Source organism: Poromitra crassiceps (assembly GCF_964638095.1).
Source record: "Poromitra crassiceps genome assembly, chromosome: 16".
Classification (NCBI taxonomy): domain Eukaryota; kingdom Metazoa; phylum Chordata; class Actinopteri; order Beryciformes; family Melamphaidae; genus Poromitra; species Poromitra crassiceps.
In genome coordinates this window covers 503,485-524,831 of record NC_139645.1, presented here as the reverse complement: position 1 = coordinate 524,831, position 21,347 = coordinate 503,485, and the positions used below count along the sequence as shown (strand labels likewise).

The window sequence follows — 21,347 nt, the reverse complement described above, 5'->3', positions numbered from 1 at the left end:
GTACCCCATAATTACCAACTAGTTACACTGTAATCATGTAGTCAGCGGGCTGTAATCTAAAGCATTACCTATCATTTTAAGAACAGAACACACCTAAGTAGGACACAATGACACTTCATTTATTTTATTAATTTATTTTCTTCCAGTACAAATAAACCCATAACAAACTGCATTAAATAGAATCACGTCAGTCTGGGAGCCACTTCTATGTTGCCGATCCTCAGGACTGTTTGTGGCTGAATGATAACTGCAAAAAAACAAACAGCAATGAGTCGTGTGGTCAACAATCAACAGTTTCTGCCCTTTACATTAAAAACAATGAAGACAGTCGCAGTGTTTCCCACAGAATTCAAATCTACTAGTGGTGGTAGACATTGCTGACGGGTGGTCCACACATTGCCGACGGCCAACCATCGCCTGTGTGTTGGGGTTCAACAAACGAACGGAGACCGATCCACAGCCCAACCCCCCAACAATCTAAATGCTGTTATTGAATTGTATTTCATTGTGTCGTTAGGAAATAAGGCCTAATGATCGTAACTTACTTATCTTGCGCTGGGATCTGTGTCGCTTCCAGAATCGCATGTGGACCTTGGGCCAGGACTCTGTTTTCTCTATTACAGTTGCCTCGACTCTCACCAGGTCTTTCCTGTACAGTCGGAGGTAGGGGCAGTGGAGAGGTGGGGGCAGTGGAGAGGTAGGGGCAGTGGAGAGGTAGGGGCAGTGGAGAGGTAGGGGCAGTGGAGAGGTGGGGGCAGTGGAGAGGTAGGGGCAGTGGAGAGGTAGGGGCAGTGGAGAGGTAGGGGCAGTGGAGAGGTGGGGGCAGTGGAGAGGTAGGGGCAGTGGAGAGGTAGGGGCAGTGGATGAGTAACGAGCACAGTTCAAGCTGGACAAACCAAACAGCTTCTATATAGCATTTAAACAGCGGAACTATGTAGTTTTACAATACTTGTACTTACAAGTCAATAGAGAACTGAAGTTTGGCATATTTTTAGGCTGTGCATATGGCAGCCCTATAGACCATGGCTGCCGCATCACCACATGCAAATGGACAAATCTACGAGTAATTGATTAGAATTGCGACTGTGACAAAGACCAAGCAATGCGCACAAACAAAATAGCCAGTTAACGCTGACGAAGAAGCCTAAATTCCTCTCCAGTTGAGCTGAAAGCGTGTAAAAAGTCACTCATAGTATACCGGTTAGGTGTGGTTTAATTTCTAATATCGAACCGGTTTTAAATTATTTACACCGACCCATGCCTACAGGGCAGGTGTATAGAGGGAGAGAGATGTCAGTAATATCTCGTCTCGAGGACGATAGCGTTTCGTCAGTAATACACGCACGCACACATGCACAACACATTCACACACACTAAGTTTTCAAAAACTGAAATTCTTGTTGTCATTAGCGTTATTGGTGGGAAAAGAGCAGATCTTACCCAAGTAGTGGCCGGCCAATAAGTGTGAAGTCTTCCCCTCCAACCATTAACACCTGAAACACAAAACAAAGACTAAACATCAACACCTGAAACACAAAACAAAGACCTTCTCCTCCCCCTTCTTAAGGCTGAATTATACTCGACCAAGCTCGTTGGGGGTGGGGCCCCGCGAGTCTCCGTGCAGACCCCGCGCTGGGGTTGATGCCATTATACTCAGAAAGTGATCAGCATATTGTACAATGGTAATAGTAATAGTGAGAACAGTCCGTGGAAAAGTCGCAATGAAACGCTATTATGTGCAGTACTGAGTGCGCTTTCACTCTCAAACGACCCCACATCAGCACATAAAGGAATCACCAAACTTGTTTTTACTGAAAGCCATTTTACTTCTCAGCCCCGATTGCCTACTCTGTGACGCTTTTAATCTCTCTCAATAATGCTCTCAACACAACACATTTACTTGGTGAAATGACTAAAAATGAACAGTTGCAAATCTAAGTTTATAGCCTACCACATGGGTCAAGAAATGTGGCGAAAACACAGCTCAGTGTTCAGGGCTCAGTGGCTTGAAAGCGGACATGTTTGGAGAGAAGCCGTGAGCTGCTCGCCCTGTTAGAAAAAAAATCATGCACAAGGCGAGCGCCCGACGGAGCTAGCGAATAACCACGCCCATCAAATTTACGTCATTTAACGCGCCCGGCCCTCGCTCCACCCACGCGCCCTTCACGGCAGGGTGAGCATAATTCAAGCTTTAGTCCCCCCACCTAGCCCTGTGTCTGTGTCATGTTTGTTGCACTATTGTCATCGCATTAGCCCTTGTTCACACAGGACGCAGAACATAGCAGAGCTGAAGCTTGAGGCAGGCACAAGCTGAACTGACGCTTAACTGCTCACACAAGAAGCCTTCTCTTTTCCTCTCAGCGCCTCCTCGGCGCGCCTTGAACCCGCCCACAACTTCCATTGACTTCATGCCTGGCAGCTTCAAGCTTCACGCGTCACACCTGGAAAATAGGCGTGAATCCTGAACGTTCGCTTGAGCGTGGCTTCAGCGTGACACGTGCGCGGGTGGTGTGAACGGCCTCACCTGTTAACAAGGACGCCTAAATTAAACTTGTGGGTTCAGTGTAGGTTGAGCTTAGGTTGAGCGTTGCATCGGCGTATGGTGTGAACGGGGGCTTAGTGTCTAACTTAAACCCCGAGAGGCTGTGGTTTAACATAATGGCTGTTTAAGGCACTCCGTTACACGTCGTGCCTTAAACCCTAACCCTTAGAACAGACATTAGCCATTGTAAAATCAGTGTAAACCACGGCCTCTCAGGGTTTAAGTTAAGTTAAGTTCAACCACGGCCTCTCCAGGTTTATTGCTTAATCCTGGCATGACAATCTACACTACCCACTGTTAACACGCATAAGGTAGACTACCGTAATAACTAATTAATGACTGCATGCATACCTTCTCCATTCTGATCCTGTCTCCACACTGGGCTTCTATGTGGTTCTCAATCAGGATCAGGTCTTCGTTGGTCACCTTCCATTGGCGACTGGCAAACTGGACCACTGCAAACAGCCGGCCAAAGTCCTCCTGAGCGATCAGACGGTTCACACTCTTCACCACAGCTGAGGAACCAGACAAAAACATAAGATTCCATTTCAAATGAATTATACACGTTTTCAGACAACTGTGAACCCGCTATTTCCCTTGGCAGGGACCGCTAGCACTGGCAAATTGAGAACAATGCATCTGTCACTCTACATTTCTGACAGTCACAATTCATCCTAGGCTGTCTTTGGTCGAAACACTGTGACAACGGCCATCTCTGAACCTCTCTCACTGCGTGACGCAGGACAAGCGGTTTTGTAGCCACGATCAAAGATATCTCCACGTTAAATGCAATGCTCTGGTGGACCACCAGAAGGAGCCTTTGGGAATCAATGAAGTTGACAGTAGAGGAGGTACCTGCATGCTGCCTCTGCTCCTCCTCAGCACTGGTGTAGGCCACCTGGGGCCAGGGCGGCCTGGACAGAGATGTCTGGGGAAACGCACTGACAACACAAGAAGCAGTCAGCTAGCAGTTTGCTGTAGCAATGGTATCACATTCTGATATCTTGAAAACAGTAGTAGAAGAACCATTACCTGGATGGTAGGTTGATACTCTGAGAACTCTGGAGATGAAGAATAGCAGGAAACAAAAGACCTTCAAACAAATATATATATATATATAAATGATTGGGGGGGAAATCACAATTGTTCTTTTCATGCAGATGTAGGAAGCTATGCTTAAATTAAACCTTTATTTATACAGGGGAAGTCTTACTGAGAGCAATGCTGAGAGCAAACCTCTCTCTCTCTCTCTCTCTCTCTCTCTGTTGACATCTATATTTTCAAAAACTTCAAGGTCTTGATTTTATTTTCTCAATTTCACAAACTTTCAAGGATTTCAAGGGCCAGTGGGAACCCTGTATAACCATTACTAACCCTATAACCATGGCTATAACATATTAATATACATCATATAACATATATATATAACAGCACATGGCTTTCTCAGCAGCAATCCAATCAGAAATGGTTTGTGATGACTGTGCAGACATCATCATCATCATTATCATCATTATCATCACTTTAGGTCCAATAGAAACACACTATAAGACAGGCAAACATGAAACATCACAACAAGAACACTACCACTCAACCATAAGCTACATTAAGGCGCTGTACCAATGTTTCCTGACGCAAGACAGTGAGCAGCTGACAGGAAGCTTTCTGTAGGACACTCTGACATTTTGCAAAGATAGAAAGCCAGAACATACCTCTGTGTTTGGGGATGTTGCAGGACGCCCTCCACATTTCTACACAGCTTCTCCTCAGCGCCATTTTGATTTTGACAAGAGGAAGGGTGTTCTTCCTCTTCTGGGGTTTTATGGCGGTTGGCAAACATAGTTTTGTACATTACCGCCACCTACTGTATTATAACAGCTTTACAACTTGAGGACGACATTTCTTGGCAACACTGATCCTACTTAACCTCGCGTCACCAGGCTCTTCTCGGGGCGAGAGATCCTACTCGCTACTCAGAGCCATGGCCCTACTCTGATTGGCTGTCATGTTGCCGTTTCAGGCCAAAATGGCGGCACCACTGTTGTCAAAAAAGTAATTCTGTTACTTGGCTTCTATACTCTTCGTTGTAATCACAGAGAATGACGTAGGCACTTCTTGGTACTTCTAGCAAGCAGCACTAGCATGGCGACTACCATCAGCACTCAGCGGGGACAGGTACGCACACCACCTCCATTGCTTTCTGCGACGTCGTTTTTGTTGTTGTTGTTGTCTTTTGTCGGGAGACATTACGCTAACGTTAGGGCGCTAGGTAACGTTACATGCTAAACGAGTGCGTCATTACACTACAGACATCACCAAGCTAACGTCACAACACTTCAGCAACGTAATAAAAACCTGCGGTTAACAATATAAAAACATTCGCAATTAACATTTGACAATGTCAAATGTTAATTGCGAATGTTTTTATTAACATGTAACATTTATCTTACTTCGAAATGGGAAATACCGCTAGCTAGTTAACGTTAGCTAACTAGCTAATTGCTACAAGCTCAAAAGCTAATGGGTGGATTAGCTAGCCGCCGGTGTTGGCTAACGTTAATCACTCTAGTCTACGGTAGGTGACTGCTACTGATTGACGAAATGCAAAAGCCTTGTGTGGCTATTGTTTGCAGTGTTTACCCACAGGATTTTGGGTTGTTGTGGGTGGACCGCAGTCAGACCCCCTCGGGGGGTCCGGGGGCATCCTCCTGATGATGATGATGATGATGATGATGATTTACATTTACATTTTAAAGTAAAATGCATCAATTTGTTGCACTTGAGAGCAAAATTCAGACGCTAGATCTATGAAGAACAACACTTCACATCTTCCTTACTGTGCTGTGGGTTTACAATGATGACAAACTAAATATCTCCCTATACATATATTCTGCATACAGGCTAGGTCAAGTAATCCTTTCTGTAAATGACTGCACCAACCTCAACAATAGGAGCCTTCATGCTACAGCATTTCTTACAACTTCCAGGCTAGTGGTGTCTGCACAGTCAACAAAATATGCCTAAAAGATTCAAGATTTTTATTGTCACTCCGTAGTACAAGTATCACGTGTGAAATTCTTGTGCTGTGAACTCCGTTTACAACATAGTACAAATATAACAGGGCATATGAGTGCAAAAACAACAAGAGACACAACAAGCAGTAAGGCAGTAGAGTGATAAGACAAGTCGGAGACAGTGGCATATTCACTGCACATAGGTGCACATGTCATGTGCATACTTTGGACGTACTTAAATAGAGCATTTAGATAGAGCAATTAGATAGAGCAATCATCATATCAAATTGAGTAAGTGGGCTCTGTCTGTCTTTCTGTCTGCGATTTTGGTCCCACATTGTGAGATTTGTCATGATTTTGGTTAGCCCCGACGTCACTCTTCCAGGTATATGATGCTTCATCTCCCCTCCAGAGTCCCTTATCTGCCAATAGACTTCCCTGCAACTCTCTTTAACTTTAATATACAAATCCTTCAGTGTTGTGCTATTGTGCCCAGCCATCATAGCGCTCCACAGCGCCCCTCTGGTCAGAAGAACACAATAGAGAGGCAAAGTGAACGTCACTTCCTGCTTCAGCACTGTACCAGAGATAATGTCAACGCACTTCCGTCCCTTGATAAAGCCTTCCGTTTCAGACGCATAGTGGCTGAGAGGTACAGTGACAGACCTGAAGGAATGGCTGCTCCAGCAGAGCATGACGACTGGCCGCTCCACGGTGCCACCTACGCAGGAGACCTGGACACACTGAGGACCCTGCTGCAGAAAGAGTGCTTCAGAAGGCAGATCAATGAGCGCAGGATTGTGAGGTACAACAACAGACTGTGGACCCCTCTGGTGCTCGCAACCAGGCGGGGTCACGCTGCCTGTGTGGCCTACCTGATCACCCAGGGAGCCCAGGTAGACCTAGCTGTTGACGATGACATCAGGCCTCTCTTCTTGGCCGTGCTCTATGGTTACCTGGACTCTGTCCGGATCCTCCTGGAAGCCGGGGCCGACCCCAACCATGGCGTACACCCCGCATACACCCCGCTCTGCTGTGCTGCTCGTGATGGAAGGCTGGAGATACTGCAGGAACTCATCACCTTCCGTGCCGCTATTCCTGTTGACATGGACAGCATACACACGTCTCCTCTCTGCATCAGCGCTAAACACCACAACCTGGACTGCTTCCGGCGGCTGCTGCAGGCCGTTGGTGTTCTGACCCGTGACGTGGCTTCTCGCTTGCTGCAAGTGGTGCTGCTTCACAGGTGCCAGGCGGCCTTCGTCCAGCTGCTCTTGGACGACGGTGCCGACCCGACCCTGGTGTGGGGGCTGGCAGAGCTGGAGGTGAAGGCGGACCCCGAGGCTCTCAGGGTCTGTCTGGAGGCCAAGAGATGTCCTCGCAGTCTGGCCCACGTGTGTCGGATCCGGATCCGCCAAGCACTGGGCACAGATCGCCTGAATCAAGTCCACTCCCTACCACTACCACAAATGATGAAGGACTTCGTGCTCCACCAAAACTGACTTGAAGGACCGTCAGTTATGGCATTTGTGGCTTTATTTACCGTTGCGGTGCTCAGAGCAGTGTGCTTGGATTTTGTCCTTGTGTTTTTTTTCTTCTCGTCTCATGCACATTGCACACGTAACCTGTCAACGCTACACAGTCTTCCACACACTTTGACTTGACATCTTCCATGGACATTTATATCAATGGACACAATCCCCCCCCCCCCCCCCCCCCCCCCCCAATTACATGTCACTTAAATTAGTTTACTGGACATTTGACATGGGTATGTTACATGGACATTTATATGGACCAGGGTAGGAATTAGGAAATTTACTTTTTTTTACAAGAGCTTTTTTTGCTCTTGTGAAATATGTTAATATGTTAAATATGGGGTATTTTTGATGAATTCCAGGGCAATTTTCTTTTTAATCAAATGTTGGGAAAACCTTAGTTCTTAGATGTTGCATGACAGATATATTCAATGACTTGTATCCAAACTTATTTTATTTCTCAAGTTATTGCATAATACTGTTTATCATTGCTGTTCTACCTCACCTGCACATAATTTATTGTTTGTATACTTTCTTCTCTGTTTAACCTTTCTTCTTTTAAAATGTGCAAACAAACAAAGTTCTGGGCCGATACTGATTTGTTGTTATTTATTTCCCCTTTTGTGACAGGGAAACACACAAAAAACTTTGTTATAAACAAATAACTGAACTATTTTTAAGCCCTTCACACTCTTTGGATGAGCACAAATTCAATCCTACAAATTTAATTATGAAACCATAATGTTTTAATATAACATTTTTCCACATGCCAAAGATTCTCATGTGAATGTTCAAAAGCTTTTTTAGCCTGCTATACATAATACACATACTCAACGTTGAATGTCTCAGGAAAACACAAAAAGGTGAAAACAGATCAGGGCACTCTGTCTCATGCCTTCTGGTTCTGCCCTTCACTGACGGGATTCTGGGCCAAAATATTTGACTGGTACTCTAAGGTAGAGGTCGATCGATATGGGTTTTTCAATGACCGATGCCGAGATATATATATATATGGGAGGTGGGGCTCTGTTTGTCTGTCTCACTGATGACATCATCAGTGATGTCATAAATTCACACACACACACACACACACAAGAGACAGACACACATGCGTGTGCACACACACACACAGTCCCAGTGATGATGTCATTAGTGATGTCAGAGGCATTGTGACATCAGTGATGTCATAAGAGGTTGTGACATCATCAGTGATGTCATAAGAGCCCCACTGATGATGTCATCAGTGATGTCATCAGTGATTAAGAGCAAAATGAAGTCCCAGGGGCAGACACTGAAAGAAGTGTGAGTCTGGTTTCAGACCCCCGTCTTCAGGACAGGTGATCCAGCATCCCTGAAGTATGACATCAAGGAGCAGCCAGGGCGAGGCTGAGCAGCCAGCGAGCTGCGTATGCAAGCAGCAGGGCCAGCTTGGCGAGCTGCAGGGCGGGCGAGGCCGCGCAGTGGGCAAGCCTAGGAATTGAGCCTAGTTTGGGTAAAAAAACAAGTAGCCTATAATTCCATTATCCATTCATGTACATTGATAATCTAATAACAAATACATCTATAAGATGGTTGTCTTAGCCAGTAACATGCTTGAGATTTATTTATTTTATTGATGAAATAGAAAAATTGGTTATGCAGTAGATTTCACAAGTGACTGGTAGTTAAGGTAATAAGCTATTTAAGGGAGAGCACATAGTAAATTCTCTCAATATTATTACAAAAGAGTGTGGGCCTGAAATTTGGTGCGGGAATAGCACATATTTTCAGGAATTCCCGCATATTTTGAATGTATAATGCGGGACTCTATGCATGTAGTAATCGTGAACATCGAGTATATATTGTCACGCTACATGTCTTTACCCTGCCCGCATGTCACGCTAGGTAGGAGTGACATGAAAATCTGGTACCAGGCTGACAGGCATGGTTCCCCTAATGTTCATAAGTGTCCCGACTGTAGCTGAGACACACAACTGCAGCAAAACCCATAAGAACACTGAAAACAAACAAACTGAACACTGAAACACCGTGGCTGCCCTGCTTGGTGGGAGGCGCCAAAAACTTGCTCTTAACGCTGAGTATCTCTCTGGGTTCAGGTCATCCCTCAGTCATGCCCTCTCTCCTAACACTGCGTATCTCTGTCTCTGTGGTCAGGTGTACCTCGGGGAGCTTCCTCAGGACTTCCTACGCATTGCTCCCACCCACCAGCAGCATCAAGTCCAGCTGGATGCCCAGGCAGCCAGGCAGCTGCAGTATGGCAGCTCCATGGGCACTGTAGGACGACTCAGCATCACTGTGGTCCAGGTAAAGACAACTTAACACTGTAGGACCACTCCGCATTAACCGGCTCAGTGGCCTTGTGGTTTGAGTGTCCGCCCTGAGACTGGGAGGTTGTGAGTTCGATCCCCGGCCGAGTCATACCAAAGACTATCAAAATGGGACCTATTTGCCTCCCTGCTTGGCACTCGGCATCAAAAGGTTGGAATTGGGGGGTTAGATCACCATATGATTCCCGAGCGCGACGCTGCTGCTGCTCACCGCTCCCCCAGGGGATGGGTCAAATGCGGAGAACAAATTTCACACACTCAGGTGTGTGACAATCAGTGGGACTTTACCTTTCTTTACCTTTATCACTGTGGTCCAGGTAAAGACATCTTAACACTGTAGGACCGCATCTGTCCCTGGCCTGAAACAACCCCCTCTTATTGCTTTTAGGAGATCTTGTTTACACTTCAGAAGGTTCACAGTTGATCCACCTGTAAACTGGCTCTAGCCACAGCCCAGAACCAGCACTAGGTTCCAGTTGGTGGAAAGGGGGTCTCAGAGATGCATGTGAGACACAATTGGTTAGGATTTTAAAAGTCTTGTAAGTGTGAAGTTCCAAGCCTTACCCAGCCTCTCTTCCTGTCTTTGTCTTTGTTCAGGCAAAGCTGGCTAAAAACTATGGCATGACCCGTATGGATCCCTACTGTCGGGTTAGGCTGGGCTACGCCGTCTACGAGACACCGACTGCTCACAACGGAGCCAAGAACCCTCGCTGGAACAAAGTCATCCAGTGCACGGTGCCTCCCGGGGTGGACTCCTTCTACCTGGAGATCTTTGATGAGGTGAGGGGGCAGAGGAGGGGTGGACTCCTTCTACCTGGAGATCTTTGATGAGGTGAGGGGGCAGAGGAGGCGTTGGTGATATGTCAGGGAAGCTTCCGTGCAGCCTTGAAAAGTACTCAAATTTGATAACGGGAAAATTTGATTAGGGAAAATTAAGGCCCTTACAAAGTCTTAATCGCCATTTGAGAGCTATTAAATTTTGTAGCTATTGTGCTGATGATGGTGTTAAATGAGACACTGTCCCCGCAGGGTCTTAAAAGTATTTAAAAAGTATTGAATTAAATGTTCTCAAAATAAGGCCTTAAAAGTATCGAATTTCATTCACAAAGTTTTGAATTTTGTTTACAAAGGTCTTAAATTTAAAGTTTGTCTCCCTCCGTAGGGACAAGAGGATTTCTCATTTTATTTTTCTCCATTTTGAAAATGTCAGTTGGGCTGACTGTCTCACTGTCTTCTGAGCAGTTGTGCAGTCTGGAGAAGTATTGTCAGATCCAGCCTGGAGAAGTATTCAGCGGGGGGGGGGGGGGGGGGGGGGGGGGGGGGGGGATGGGCTTGGGCGGGTTTTGATCAGCGTTTCAGCTGGAAACCATCAGCTATTATCTGGCAACACGACTCAGAGGTGTGGCTTGCTGTTGATTCCTCGCCTGACTGCACTGCTCGTCAAGGCAAGCAGTAACGCTAGTCTTCTCAAACGAGCCCCGTCGCTAACGTTAGCTTTGGGTTCACTTTTGACAGTCTGCTGCTAACAGACTTATCTGCACAGTTCTCGAGGGGGTCTCGTCTGCAGACCACCTCCGCTGTCAGGCCAACAACATGCACTCAGGTCTTTGCTTCATCAGTAGTCTGAAGTTCTCTGTAGTGTTATAAACTCGCCACCACAGTTTCATCACCAGTCTTGTCACTGAAGTGCATTTTCCTTTCAAAATAAATCTCCTCCAGGTTTGGGGGAAAAGACAGTAGCAACATGTAGGCTACTTCATGACAGTTTTATGATTTGGGGATAGTGCTAACTGGGAGAGATGTAATATATATATATATATATATATATATATATATATATATATATATATATATATATATTATGATTTGGGGATAGTGCTAACTGGGAGAGATGTAATATATTAGAACAATAGAAGTTAAAGAAAAATAGAGTGGTGGGGGCTCTTAATGCAACAAATATGCATCTTTTTAATTTTATGTTATTAGAGTACACACATCCCCTCACAAAGTTATTGTGTGTTAAATATGAATTTGAGTATTAGAATAAAATGTTTTATTAAATTCAAGTCTTGGTAAATAATTATTTTCTATGGCTTAAAATCCATACCGTTGATCCACTATGTCACTTTTGACAGTATGGCAGGGAGTGAAGTTAGCATCAAATGTCTTTCTCGGTGCCGGTGGTATTAAAAAGCTCTTAAAAAGTCTTACATTTAACTTACTGGGGGTACCCTGTATGATATCATTGAACCAGGGCGGCTTTAGCTCAGGAGGTAGAGCGGGTCGGCCAATGACGCAAGGGTTGGCGGTTCGATCCCCGCTCCCTCCCAGCTGCTGTCGTTGTGTCCCTGGGCAAGACACTTAACCCTCCTTGCTCCCGATGGTGTGTTGGCAGCCTGCCGCCATCGGTGTATGAATGGGTGAATGTAGACTACCTACTGATTGTAAAGCGCTTTGGATAAAAGCGCTATATAAATGCAGGCCATTTACCATTTTACCATTTACTTACTGGGGGTACCCTGTATGATATCTGTACCCTGTATGATATCGTCCCATATCCATCGCAGACCCCTGAATTTAATCGACATTGTATCATGGCAGACTTTGTGATATCAGCAAAATTAATATTGTATTGTTGTCCAAAGAATCTATATACGGTAATATCATAATCGTGATGAAACTTGTGATTTACACTCCTATCGCTGATGTGATGAAAGTGGCGTTGAGGTCTTGAAAAAATGTCTTAAAATGTATTGAATTTAACTTGAGGATTCCTGCATGTACCCTGCATAATATATACCCTGCATAATATAAACCCTGCATAATATATACCCTGCATATAATATATGCAGGGTATATTATACCCTGCATGTACGCTGCATATACCCTGCATAATATATACCCTGCATATAATATATGCAGGGTATATTATACCCTGCATAATATAAACCCTGCATGTACCATGCATAATATATACCCTGCATGTACCCTGTCTTCTGTGTTGTGTTGCTTCCCTCTTGTATTTGGGTATGTTGCATTTTGAAGAAGACATTTGACCTTGTGTGTGACCCAGAGGGCGTTCTCCATGGATGACAGGATAGCCTGGACTCATGTAGCCATCCCTGGCAGCCTGAGAGAGGGCAGCGTGGTGGACGAGTGGTTCAGCCTGAGTGGCAGACAGGGCGACGACAAGGAGGGCATGATCAACCTGGTCATGTCTTTTGCTGTGAGTCAATCCATGCACGTTCTGTCAGGGATTCTAAAAGCATTGCATTTAATATTCTCAAACCCATTGATACCTGATGCAGCATTTGTGTGTGTATCCCTTTAAGACCGCGAACCGCGTGATGCAGTTTGCGGTCTTAAAGGGATACACACACAAATGAGGGATATACACGCAAATGCTGCATCAGGTATCAATGGGTTAAAAGTATTGAATTTGGTTGACAAAGATCTGTCCTCCATTGCCATATTAGATAGTATTAGATGAGTTGGATATCGTGTGCTAAAATCTATTCAGTACAATATGTGAGGTATCATGTCATGTGCTAAGATATATTCAGTACAAGTAAAGCCAGAAACTTCTTGGGTGGAGACTCTGGAGAAGATGCGCAGCATGCTCAACCGCCGTTTTTCTGGCTCGAGCCGATTTCTTGTCATCAGTGATGTGATTCTCTCTGAGTGTGAAGGTGTAAAATACCTAAAATATCGCTTTAGCGCCCCCCTCCCCACCCCCACCATGGGAGGATTCCCTGCCCCCCAGTCCCCCCACACCAGATTCATGCCTGACCCATGAAAAGTGATGGCACATTTTGGAGGTGATTAGAGCAACGGTGTGCCTTGTGCATCTGTCTGTTTGTCTGGAGTTGCAAAGCGCCTCCAAAAATTTCCAAAATACTTTTCAGGCGTCTGACATGAATCTGGTACGGTGGGGGATGCGCCCCTGGCGGCCGGGTGGGAGATGCGCCTGTGGCGGCCGGGTGGGGGATGCACCCCTGCGGCCGGGTGGGAGATGCGCCCGTGGCGGCCCGGTGCTACAGCGATATTTTATGCCTTCACACTCACAGAAGGCTCTTTCACACACAGATCGCGCAAAAATTGCCGTTTAGTAGTCCCGCAAAGCTCGCACCCTCGCCACAGAAATTGCTTTCACACAGAGCCAAGCAGCACGGCCACTTTCCCGTGCTGTGGTGTACTTTCAGGTGAAATCCTCTGCTCCCGGATTGAAAGGCGAGCGGAGGGATTTCCAGCTCCTCCTAGCCCAAATGAATATTTTCATAGGTTAGTGTAGCCTAGGCTACTGTATGATGAACGAATTAATTCAACAACAATACTTCCCTCCCTCCTTCTCCTAGTCCGCTGAGCTGGGAGGATAGGTGCACTCGCATGGTGGGCGGACTCGCCAAAACGGGCTCCGCCGCCGCACTCGCAAGGTGGGCGGGCAGATCGATATGGTGTCCTACTAAAATTGAAACGATACACGACCGCCCGCATATCAAACAGCTGCAGTCTGCATAACGTTCGTCGGGGGAATAGTATGGGCTATAAATGCACATGACTAATAACGTTAGTAGTTTTTGTAAGGGAATGCACAGAGCTGATTTCGAGAGGGAATAACCTGGTCTGAGTCAGACCAACTCGCCACAGACAGCTATAGCCCTCTGAAGCTTATTATTATATCCGTTAATTGTAGCCTACCTACTAATGTCAACATCGTTTGAGCATAAAGCCTAACCGCACGGAGCATTCCTCCTGGCGTCCCTGCAGTCATGATTGTATAGGCTACTTTTTTTACTTTCACTCCTGCACTTTCGTGCTACATGAGGTGATTTCCCCTGTAATTTTTTTATGAATGAGCTGACCATTCGCACCTTTTCCGGCTCGCTGCGACGACCTTTCAAGTGGAGGCGGGTTGCCAGGTAACCCGGCGCTGTTACTACCTCCCGTCGCGGGACAAAAGGCGTAAAACAATTGTCCACCAAAGCGCATTCACGACTTTCACATCGGAGGCGCTAATCCTATTTTCCGTGCATTTTTCGGCTTTCATAGCCGGTGTGAAAGAGCCTATAGACAGAGTGACTTCACTGGGGACAAGAAATCAGCTGGAGGCAGAGAAGCTCCGGTTGAGCGTGTGAAGCTTAACAAGAGAGTTTGGGCAGACCTCCCAAAAAGGTGCACCCATGGTGCATGATCCTCTCCAGAGTTTCCACACTATAAATTGACATGCACATTTCTAGTTGAGAGTTGAGTACAATAAGGTCAATAATAACAATAAGGTCAATGTAAACTTGTGTGTGTTTTTCTGCCAGTCCATCCCAGCGGGGCTGATGACTCAGCCAGTGGTCTTAATGCCCTCTGTGTACCAGCAAGGTGTGGGATACGTGCCCATCGCAGGTCAGAGGCTGGCACACACACACACACACACACAGATACACACACACACACACACACACACACGCACACAGTCGCACACGCACACACACAGATACACACACACACACACACACACACACACACACACACACACAGATACACACACACACACACTCACTCCAGCCCTATAGAGCTGAACAGTCACGTGACATCTTCTGCCCCGGAAGTGAGTTTCCCATTCATTTTCTCCATAGACATTTAGAAAAATCCTTATATAACGAGTTTTAAGGCTGGAGCCAAGCCAACCCGTGACCTACTGAATCATCAGTGACCATAAAACATTTCAGTTGGAGCAAAAACAAAAAATAACAGGGGGGGGATAAATCCTCTTTCTAACAACTCTCAGTTTAGTAACAGTAATTTGTTGTCATGCTGCCCCCAGGAGTGCCTGCAGTATACAACCAGGGCACCGTGCCCATGGGGATGCCAGCAGCCATACCGCCGGTGGCCAGCCAGGGGGCAGTGTGCAGTGAGGACGACCTGAAGGCACTGCAGGACATGTTCCCCAACCTGGACAGGGAGGTGGTTGGCACTGTGCTGGAGGCACAGCAAGGCAACAAGGACGCTGCCATCAACTCTCTACTGCAGATGGCCGAGGAGCTCTGACTGCGCCACGTTAGCAACATGCTAACATCCATCCGAAAACCTTATGCACTGTGCACAACCCGACCCCCGCCTCCTGCACTCTGGCTCCAAGCTAAGCTGTTAGTAAATCACAGAACAACCACACTGAACAACTAGCTATCCATTGCCCACCAAGGTAGCTTTCTTTTGCTGGCTCCCTGTTGAGACCTGTTGGATACAAGGTATTGAATGTTGCTGTCTGCCAAAGGTTTGACTTTGGTTATTGTCTTTAACACTTGTCTGCTTAATCTTACAGATGTGCTATTTTTCCCCATGAAAGAGCCTATGATCTTTATGGGGTGATTATCTATTCTAGCTATTTGTATGTCACAGCCATATTATTCTATATGTCATGAGAATATTGTGTATTTTAGATGGCTTAATTGTTGTACAGCTTCTGTAAGTCCAACCACTTTTCTTGTTTTTTTTATCTTGATTTGCAGAGCTTAAAGGAATAGTTCACCCAAAAATGAAAATGTAGTAATTATCTGCTCACCTTGTCAGTTGAAACACTGGTTGTTTTTGTATGTCCATTAGGGCTGGGTATATTGGTACTCGATACCTTTTAAAGGTATACTATGCAACTATTTTGTCGAAAAACACTATATACACTCATACAAAAGTCTCCCCTCCCAATCATCACTTGTTATGACCCATACTATTGTGAGGCGGTGTTTTCATGTTCAAGTTAATTTATTATCTGCTTTCACAGAAATGTGTTGTAATGTGCAACAAGTGCCAACGTACAAAATAATAAAAAATATACAAAATGATAAAAGGCACATACATACTTAAACCTGCAGCCATATAAAGTCCTAAAACTAGACATAAAATAATATATAATATAAAAGATAAAAGTTAAGGACAGCATTAAATCCACCTGGAATTTGGAGAAACAAGCAAGTCCAGCCTATCCACCTCATTTCCATTAAATAGTCTAACCCCTCCCCCCCATGTGGAGAGATGAAAAACTAAATAAATTAGATTTTTGTGATTTGTTTTTGGCATACATTATTAAATAGGTGTACAGAATACCCAGGTATTTGAACTAAAATAAAATACCGTAAGTCATTTTTGGGTTCAGCTCGACTTTAACCTTTTTTTCTGATAGTGTCACAACGGTTATGTTATAAAAGCACAAACAAACTCATACATACCTCCAAACCATGGAGATATAAGCTCCAAACACATCACAAAACGCTCTGGGAGAGACCTGCATTTCCTGGTTTCATTTAGAATGCAGGACTCCGCACTGAGCAATGTTATTGGTTGCCCCATGTTGGGCTCCACACAGAAACGTCCTGAACAGAAGCACAACATTGTGATTGTATGGGTCATACGTGATGATTGTTGATAGGGGAAACTTGTGTATGAGTGTATATTAGGAATGGGCAGAACGGACAGAAATGTCTAATCGATCATCAGGAAAATTAACGATCAATTATCGATTAATCGTTATTATTTTTTTAATGAAAACAAATGCCCAGGCAGAAAATAAAAAATAATTATGTGTTTTCCCCCTCAATGAAATCTTTATTCCAATAACAAAAATCCTCAAGGCAGTTTGTTAAACAAACCAGACTAATAAGCCACACTGTTGCTTGATGTGGGTCCGGGTGAATATGAATATGCGGTTGGTTTCGTCGTTATCTAATCTCACTTCCATGGTGATATACAGCTTCAAGTCCAGCTGCAACAGCATTGCAAGAGTATCTTCTGTATATACATTACCTGGCAAACACAATGTAATGTTAATCCAGGTTACAGCGCCTAGCTGCCTCACTACGCCCAGCCACAGAGCAGACAGCCACAGACAGCTGCTTCTCGGCCAGGAGAGCGCAATGGCCCGAGGCCGCGGCATTAGGGATGTTAACCGTTAACCGCCAAGAACGTCTCTGACCAGTTAAGCATGTCGGTTTAAACAGTTAATTTGCATGTTAATTTGCATACAACGTTAAGCATGTCGGTTAAACAGTTAATTTGCATGTTCATTTGCTACAACGTGTTGGCAATCTGTCGATTTGTTTCCTCTTTCGTGGGAAGCAATGTTAAACATGACACAAGGGTTAAACTAGCAATATAGGAATGAAAAGCTCCTGCCAATAACAACATTCATTTAGACTTAGAGAAAGGCTAAAAATCCCCGATTGACAAAATTCTTAATGATCAATTATCGATCGATTAATTGTGCCCATCCCTATATAGTGTTTTTTGATAAAATAGTTGCATAATATACACCTTTAAACAACCCAGTACCAAGTAGTATCAGAACTTTTCCATTCCATCAATACCTGCATTCTATCCTTGTTGTACACAGATCTAGAATGACAGGCCACTCGGCAGAGTGCATACCTCCACCAGGCGTGGCGTTACGTCAATCCATTTGGAACTTTTGGCACCTTTTTGTGATTGGCCACAGCCATTGCCACGCCCCCTTTTGGCCAGTGGGTGTGGGAAGTTAATCATTCCTAAGTTGGCCCATGACCTGCTTTTCTGCCAAGTTTGGTGCAAATCTGTGTTTTTTTTTATAGATATCCTGCTGACAAATAGTAAAAAAAAAAAAAAAAAAAATGGTTTTGCTGGCAACCGTTCTTCGAGTTCATGTGATGTGTGATTTGCAAACTACCACAGCATCTACAAAACGTTCACACTCCCGGCACGAACTACAGTCTTAGGCCAGATAGCGACTGCAGACTTATAATACAGCAGGGCTAAATCCTTCACATCACATTGCACAAGCTTAAAAGCCAAGCTGAACTTACCTTGTAACAAACAGTCAACTGTAGAAAACGGATGCCAAATTAATCATCTCAACCAGAGATAGTCCATTATAGAGATGGGTCACCGCAGGCTCTGCCAATTCTAACAAATGGTGGCAGCAAGTCTCCTAAATGGTCACGTGATCACCTCTCCCCTGAAGTGTTGTGAGAGGACTGTGCTCTGTGTCTCACATAGTGATATCCATTTGAGCATAAAGAGCATGTGTGATTTAGGAAAGCGTTGGGAAAAGGGTTGATTTCACTTCCCCACCCCATCTACTGTCGACTGCATAAGACCAGGTCCAGTTCAAAGACCACAACTGTTAGAGCTATAAAACATGGTTACTTTTGTCAAGACAAAAGTTATTAGAACTTAAAGTGCCATATTTACAGAGCTAGAGAGGATTGACTGTATCTAAATACACAACGCACTGTGCACAAATCTAGAACCAGCAGCTCTACATAAGAGCAGGGGCCTCACACAGGTTCTAACTCAATGGAGCTACTGTGCAGAATCGGGTAACACTAAATCTGGTGGATTTTAGCTGCACCAGCGAGTGAGGAAATAGACGTGGTCTCCATTTTTCCTTTAGCTCAGTGGTCTCTGTTCACCAGAGAGAGGGCAAACGCTGTCCCAGAAGCTCTCTATATCGGCTTCGGCGTCTGCACAAGCGTCGCCCACTTTTGATTGACAGCCATTAGAACCAATCCATGAGGTGACTGTGGCAAGGTGTTGGCGGAGGCATACAACTGCGAGGCGGTTATTTCTTGTTCCATAAATGTTTTGTAAAATCCTTATTAAAAGAGTTTTACTTGGTCAAACCAAGCAAGTCAACTATATTTAGAATCAGGAGAGACCATAGAACATTTCACTCATACCAATTAGGTTAGGGCCCACACTGAACCCGGAAGAGGGTGTGACTTTGGCACTGTATATCCTGTAGCACTGCTCTATTAGCGCACTAATTAGCGGTAAATCAGACATGATTTGAGTGAATTTGGACACTACTCATCATCAACTCGTCAACTTTTCTGAAGTGCACTGCTCATCAATGTCACTACAGAGTGCTACCAACCAATGAGGATGAAGCAGGGGCAGGACCAAAAGCTTTCCAGTCAGAGCTGGTAGCACTGTGCGACCGAAGTATGGCCATGATGGAATGGCATGTTTACTAACCTCCAAAATCCATTGTTGTCTGCCACAGAAAACGGCCTTAAGTCTTTGGCTATGTATTTACCATGCATCTGTTATTTTGCTGCATTTTGTGCTTTGCAATTGTACATTTTCAATCATACATTGTCAAAGACAATTCGTGCAATTTTTTTGCACATGCATAGGTCATGGCTGTCTACTTTTTATTTTTTTAAAGAAAGGCAGGAGGAATATGTTAAAAGGAAAAATGAATTGTAGGCTATAAAAAAAAATGCAGCTGTAGCCTACACAATAAAGACCAATTTTTAAAGCGCACAAGCAAACACACACACACACACACACAGTATATATATATATATATATAGTGATAAATATTGTATCCTGCACTTATTGTGATATATTGTGAGTTTTTGGTATCGTTACATCCAGGGTGGGAATTACATGGAGGCCATGTTGCCCCTCCCTCTGGCCGTGGTGCCCTGAGATCCCCAAGGCCACCTTGGCAGTGCCCTGCTAGCAGCCTGCTACTGTCAGTTGCTTTAAAAGCATCAGTGGTCTCAATTTAATGTAGCCTGCTCTATGCAAAGGATGTGTCATTGGATCAATTTAACACACATTTCAGAAAAATTGCTCTTCACGATGTCAATAGACTCTATTGCATCTCTATTAAATAGAGCAATGGCCTTTGTGCCCTAGCCTTGTGCGCTTAAAAAAAGTTATGCTGAATTTATTAAATTCCCACCCTGGTTACATCCCTAGTCTTAACCCTCACCCTAACCATAGTCTTAACCCTCATCTTGTGACACGACAGCACTTTTAATGGTAGCTGGAGTTTTGTTGTTCCCTTTGGAATAAAACAAGTAGAGCAATCCCTAACCTGTGAGAGTATATATATATATATATATATATATATATATATATATATATATATATATATATATTACTAACCCTAATCCAATCCCTTTAGAATTTACTTTGAATGTCCAGATGATCTTCAATGAGCTTGATTGTTTTCTTGCAGTATGAGTTTTTGCTTGGTCCCTTTGTGAATGCAAAATTGTGTTTGATGATTAAACAAAAGTTGATCTTCCATGTTGCTGAATACTTGTTTGCTAGAATGTACCTATCTCCGCAGCGCCGTCTAGCGGCCGACATCTATAGATGTTAGAGCTGGACACTCACAGCAGACACCGGCGTAGGATACAGGCATTTGAGAATGCTCCACATCTCCTACAAAGAACACAGGACAGCAGTAGAATACCTAGGCAGCTAATCACCACCCGTGTGGAGAACAGAAACCACTACTCAGTCACGACTGTTAGGCACCGCAACATGGGATGGACTGGACAGATCTCACGACACACCTCCCTGTCAAAGACCATCCTACAGGGGGCAGTATAAGGCAAATGACAAAGAGGCAGACAGAGAAAATCCTGGCTAGACAACCTCAAAGAATGGACTGGCTGCAGCTTCTTAGCTTCTCACATACAGGAGAGAGCTGTGGAGACCCCTGACTGTCCAAGCATCCATCAGGACACACCTACCCCCAAGGTCACGGGATGAAAGTGTTTAAAATTAGTTTTATATGAAATGTATATGAAAATCCTAAACAAGACAAAAGCTGCCAGCACCTGATTGGAGAAAATGTCCAGTGAAGCGACATTACTTTTTGAGCAGCCAATACCCACTTTCCTTGGCAACACTGACAGTTAGCAGGGCTAATCAGTCGCTGGTGGGGTGGGCAGTAGTAAACTAGGGGAAACTCAGTGGATTTATTTTACTCTGTAACTTAAAATGTAACAAAGTACATTATGTTAATGAAAATGTACTTGAATAAAAGTAAAATTACAGATTAAAAAAATACTACAAGTAGGCTACAAACAAAAGCTAGGCCTACTCAATAATTTGAGTACAATTAGTCATTTTCTACCTCTGGTGCTTTCTGAGCATACAGCCAGCATAG

At 44.6% G+C, this 21,347-nt stretch overlaps 2 protein-coding genes across 2 annotated transcripts; one reads left to right on the top strand and one right to left on the bottom strand.

Annotated features, from left to right (window-relative positions):
- Positions 1-124: 124 nt before the first annotated feature.
- mrpl21 (mitochondrial ribosomal protein L21) lies at positions 125-4,348 on the bottom strand. The gene is made up of 7 exons (XM_083652596.1): positions 4,252-4,348; positions 3,575-3,635; positions 3,398-3,483; positions 2,894-3,057; positions 1,441-1,493; positions 546-649; positions 125-247 (listed from the first exon to the last, which is right to left on the bottom strand). The coding sequence occupies exons 1-7, from the start codon at positions 4,313-4,315 to the stop codon at positions 183-185; spliced, it is 597 nt and encodes a 198-aa protein (XP_083508722.1). The 5' UTR covers positions 4,316-4,348; the 3' UTR covers positions 125-182.
- A 304-nt stretch (positions 4,349-4,652) lies between these two features.
- Positions 4,653-20,262, top strand: tollip (toll interacting protein). Its single transcript, XM_083652675.1, has 6 exons — positions 4,653-4,714; positions 9,243-9,392; positions 10,013-10,195; positions 12,489-12,641; positions 14,725-14,809; positions 15,231-20,262. The coding sequence occupies exons 1-6, from the start codon at positions 4,682-4,684 to the stop codon at positions 15,452-15,454; spliced, it is 828 nt and encodes a 275-aa protein (XP_083508801.1). The 5' UTR covers positions 4,653-4,681; the 3' UTR covers positions 15,455-20,262.
- The last annotated feature ends 1,085 nt before the right edge of the window (positions 20,263-21,347 follow it).

Bases quoted from the DNA above. Each gene is read 5' to 3' on its own strand.
- mrpl21 (XM_083652596.1), bottom strand. From the start codon at position 4,315: ATGGCGCTGAGGAGAAGCTGTGTAGAAATGTGGAGGGCGTCCTGCAAC. The intron at 1,494-2,893 runs GTATGCATGCAG...TTTGTGTTTCAG, and splicing joins ACAGGATCAGAATGGAGAAG to GTGTTAATGGTTGGAGGGGA. The intron at 248-545 runs GTAAGTTACGAT...GTTTTTTTGCAG, and splicing joins CAGATCCCAGCGCAAGATAA to TTATCATTCAGCCACAAACA.
- tollip (XM_083652675.1), top strand. From the start codon at position 4,682: ATGGCGACTACCATCAGCACTCAGCGGGGACAG. The intron at 12,642-14,724 runs GTGAGTCAATCC...TTTTTCTGCCAG, and splicing joins ACCTGGTCATGTCTTTTGCT to TCCATCCCAGCGGGGCTGAT. The intron at 14,810-15,230 runs GTCAGAGGCTGG...TGCTGCCCCCAG, and splicing joins GGGATACGTGCCCATCGCAG to GAGTGCCTGCAGTATACAAC.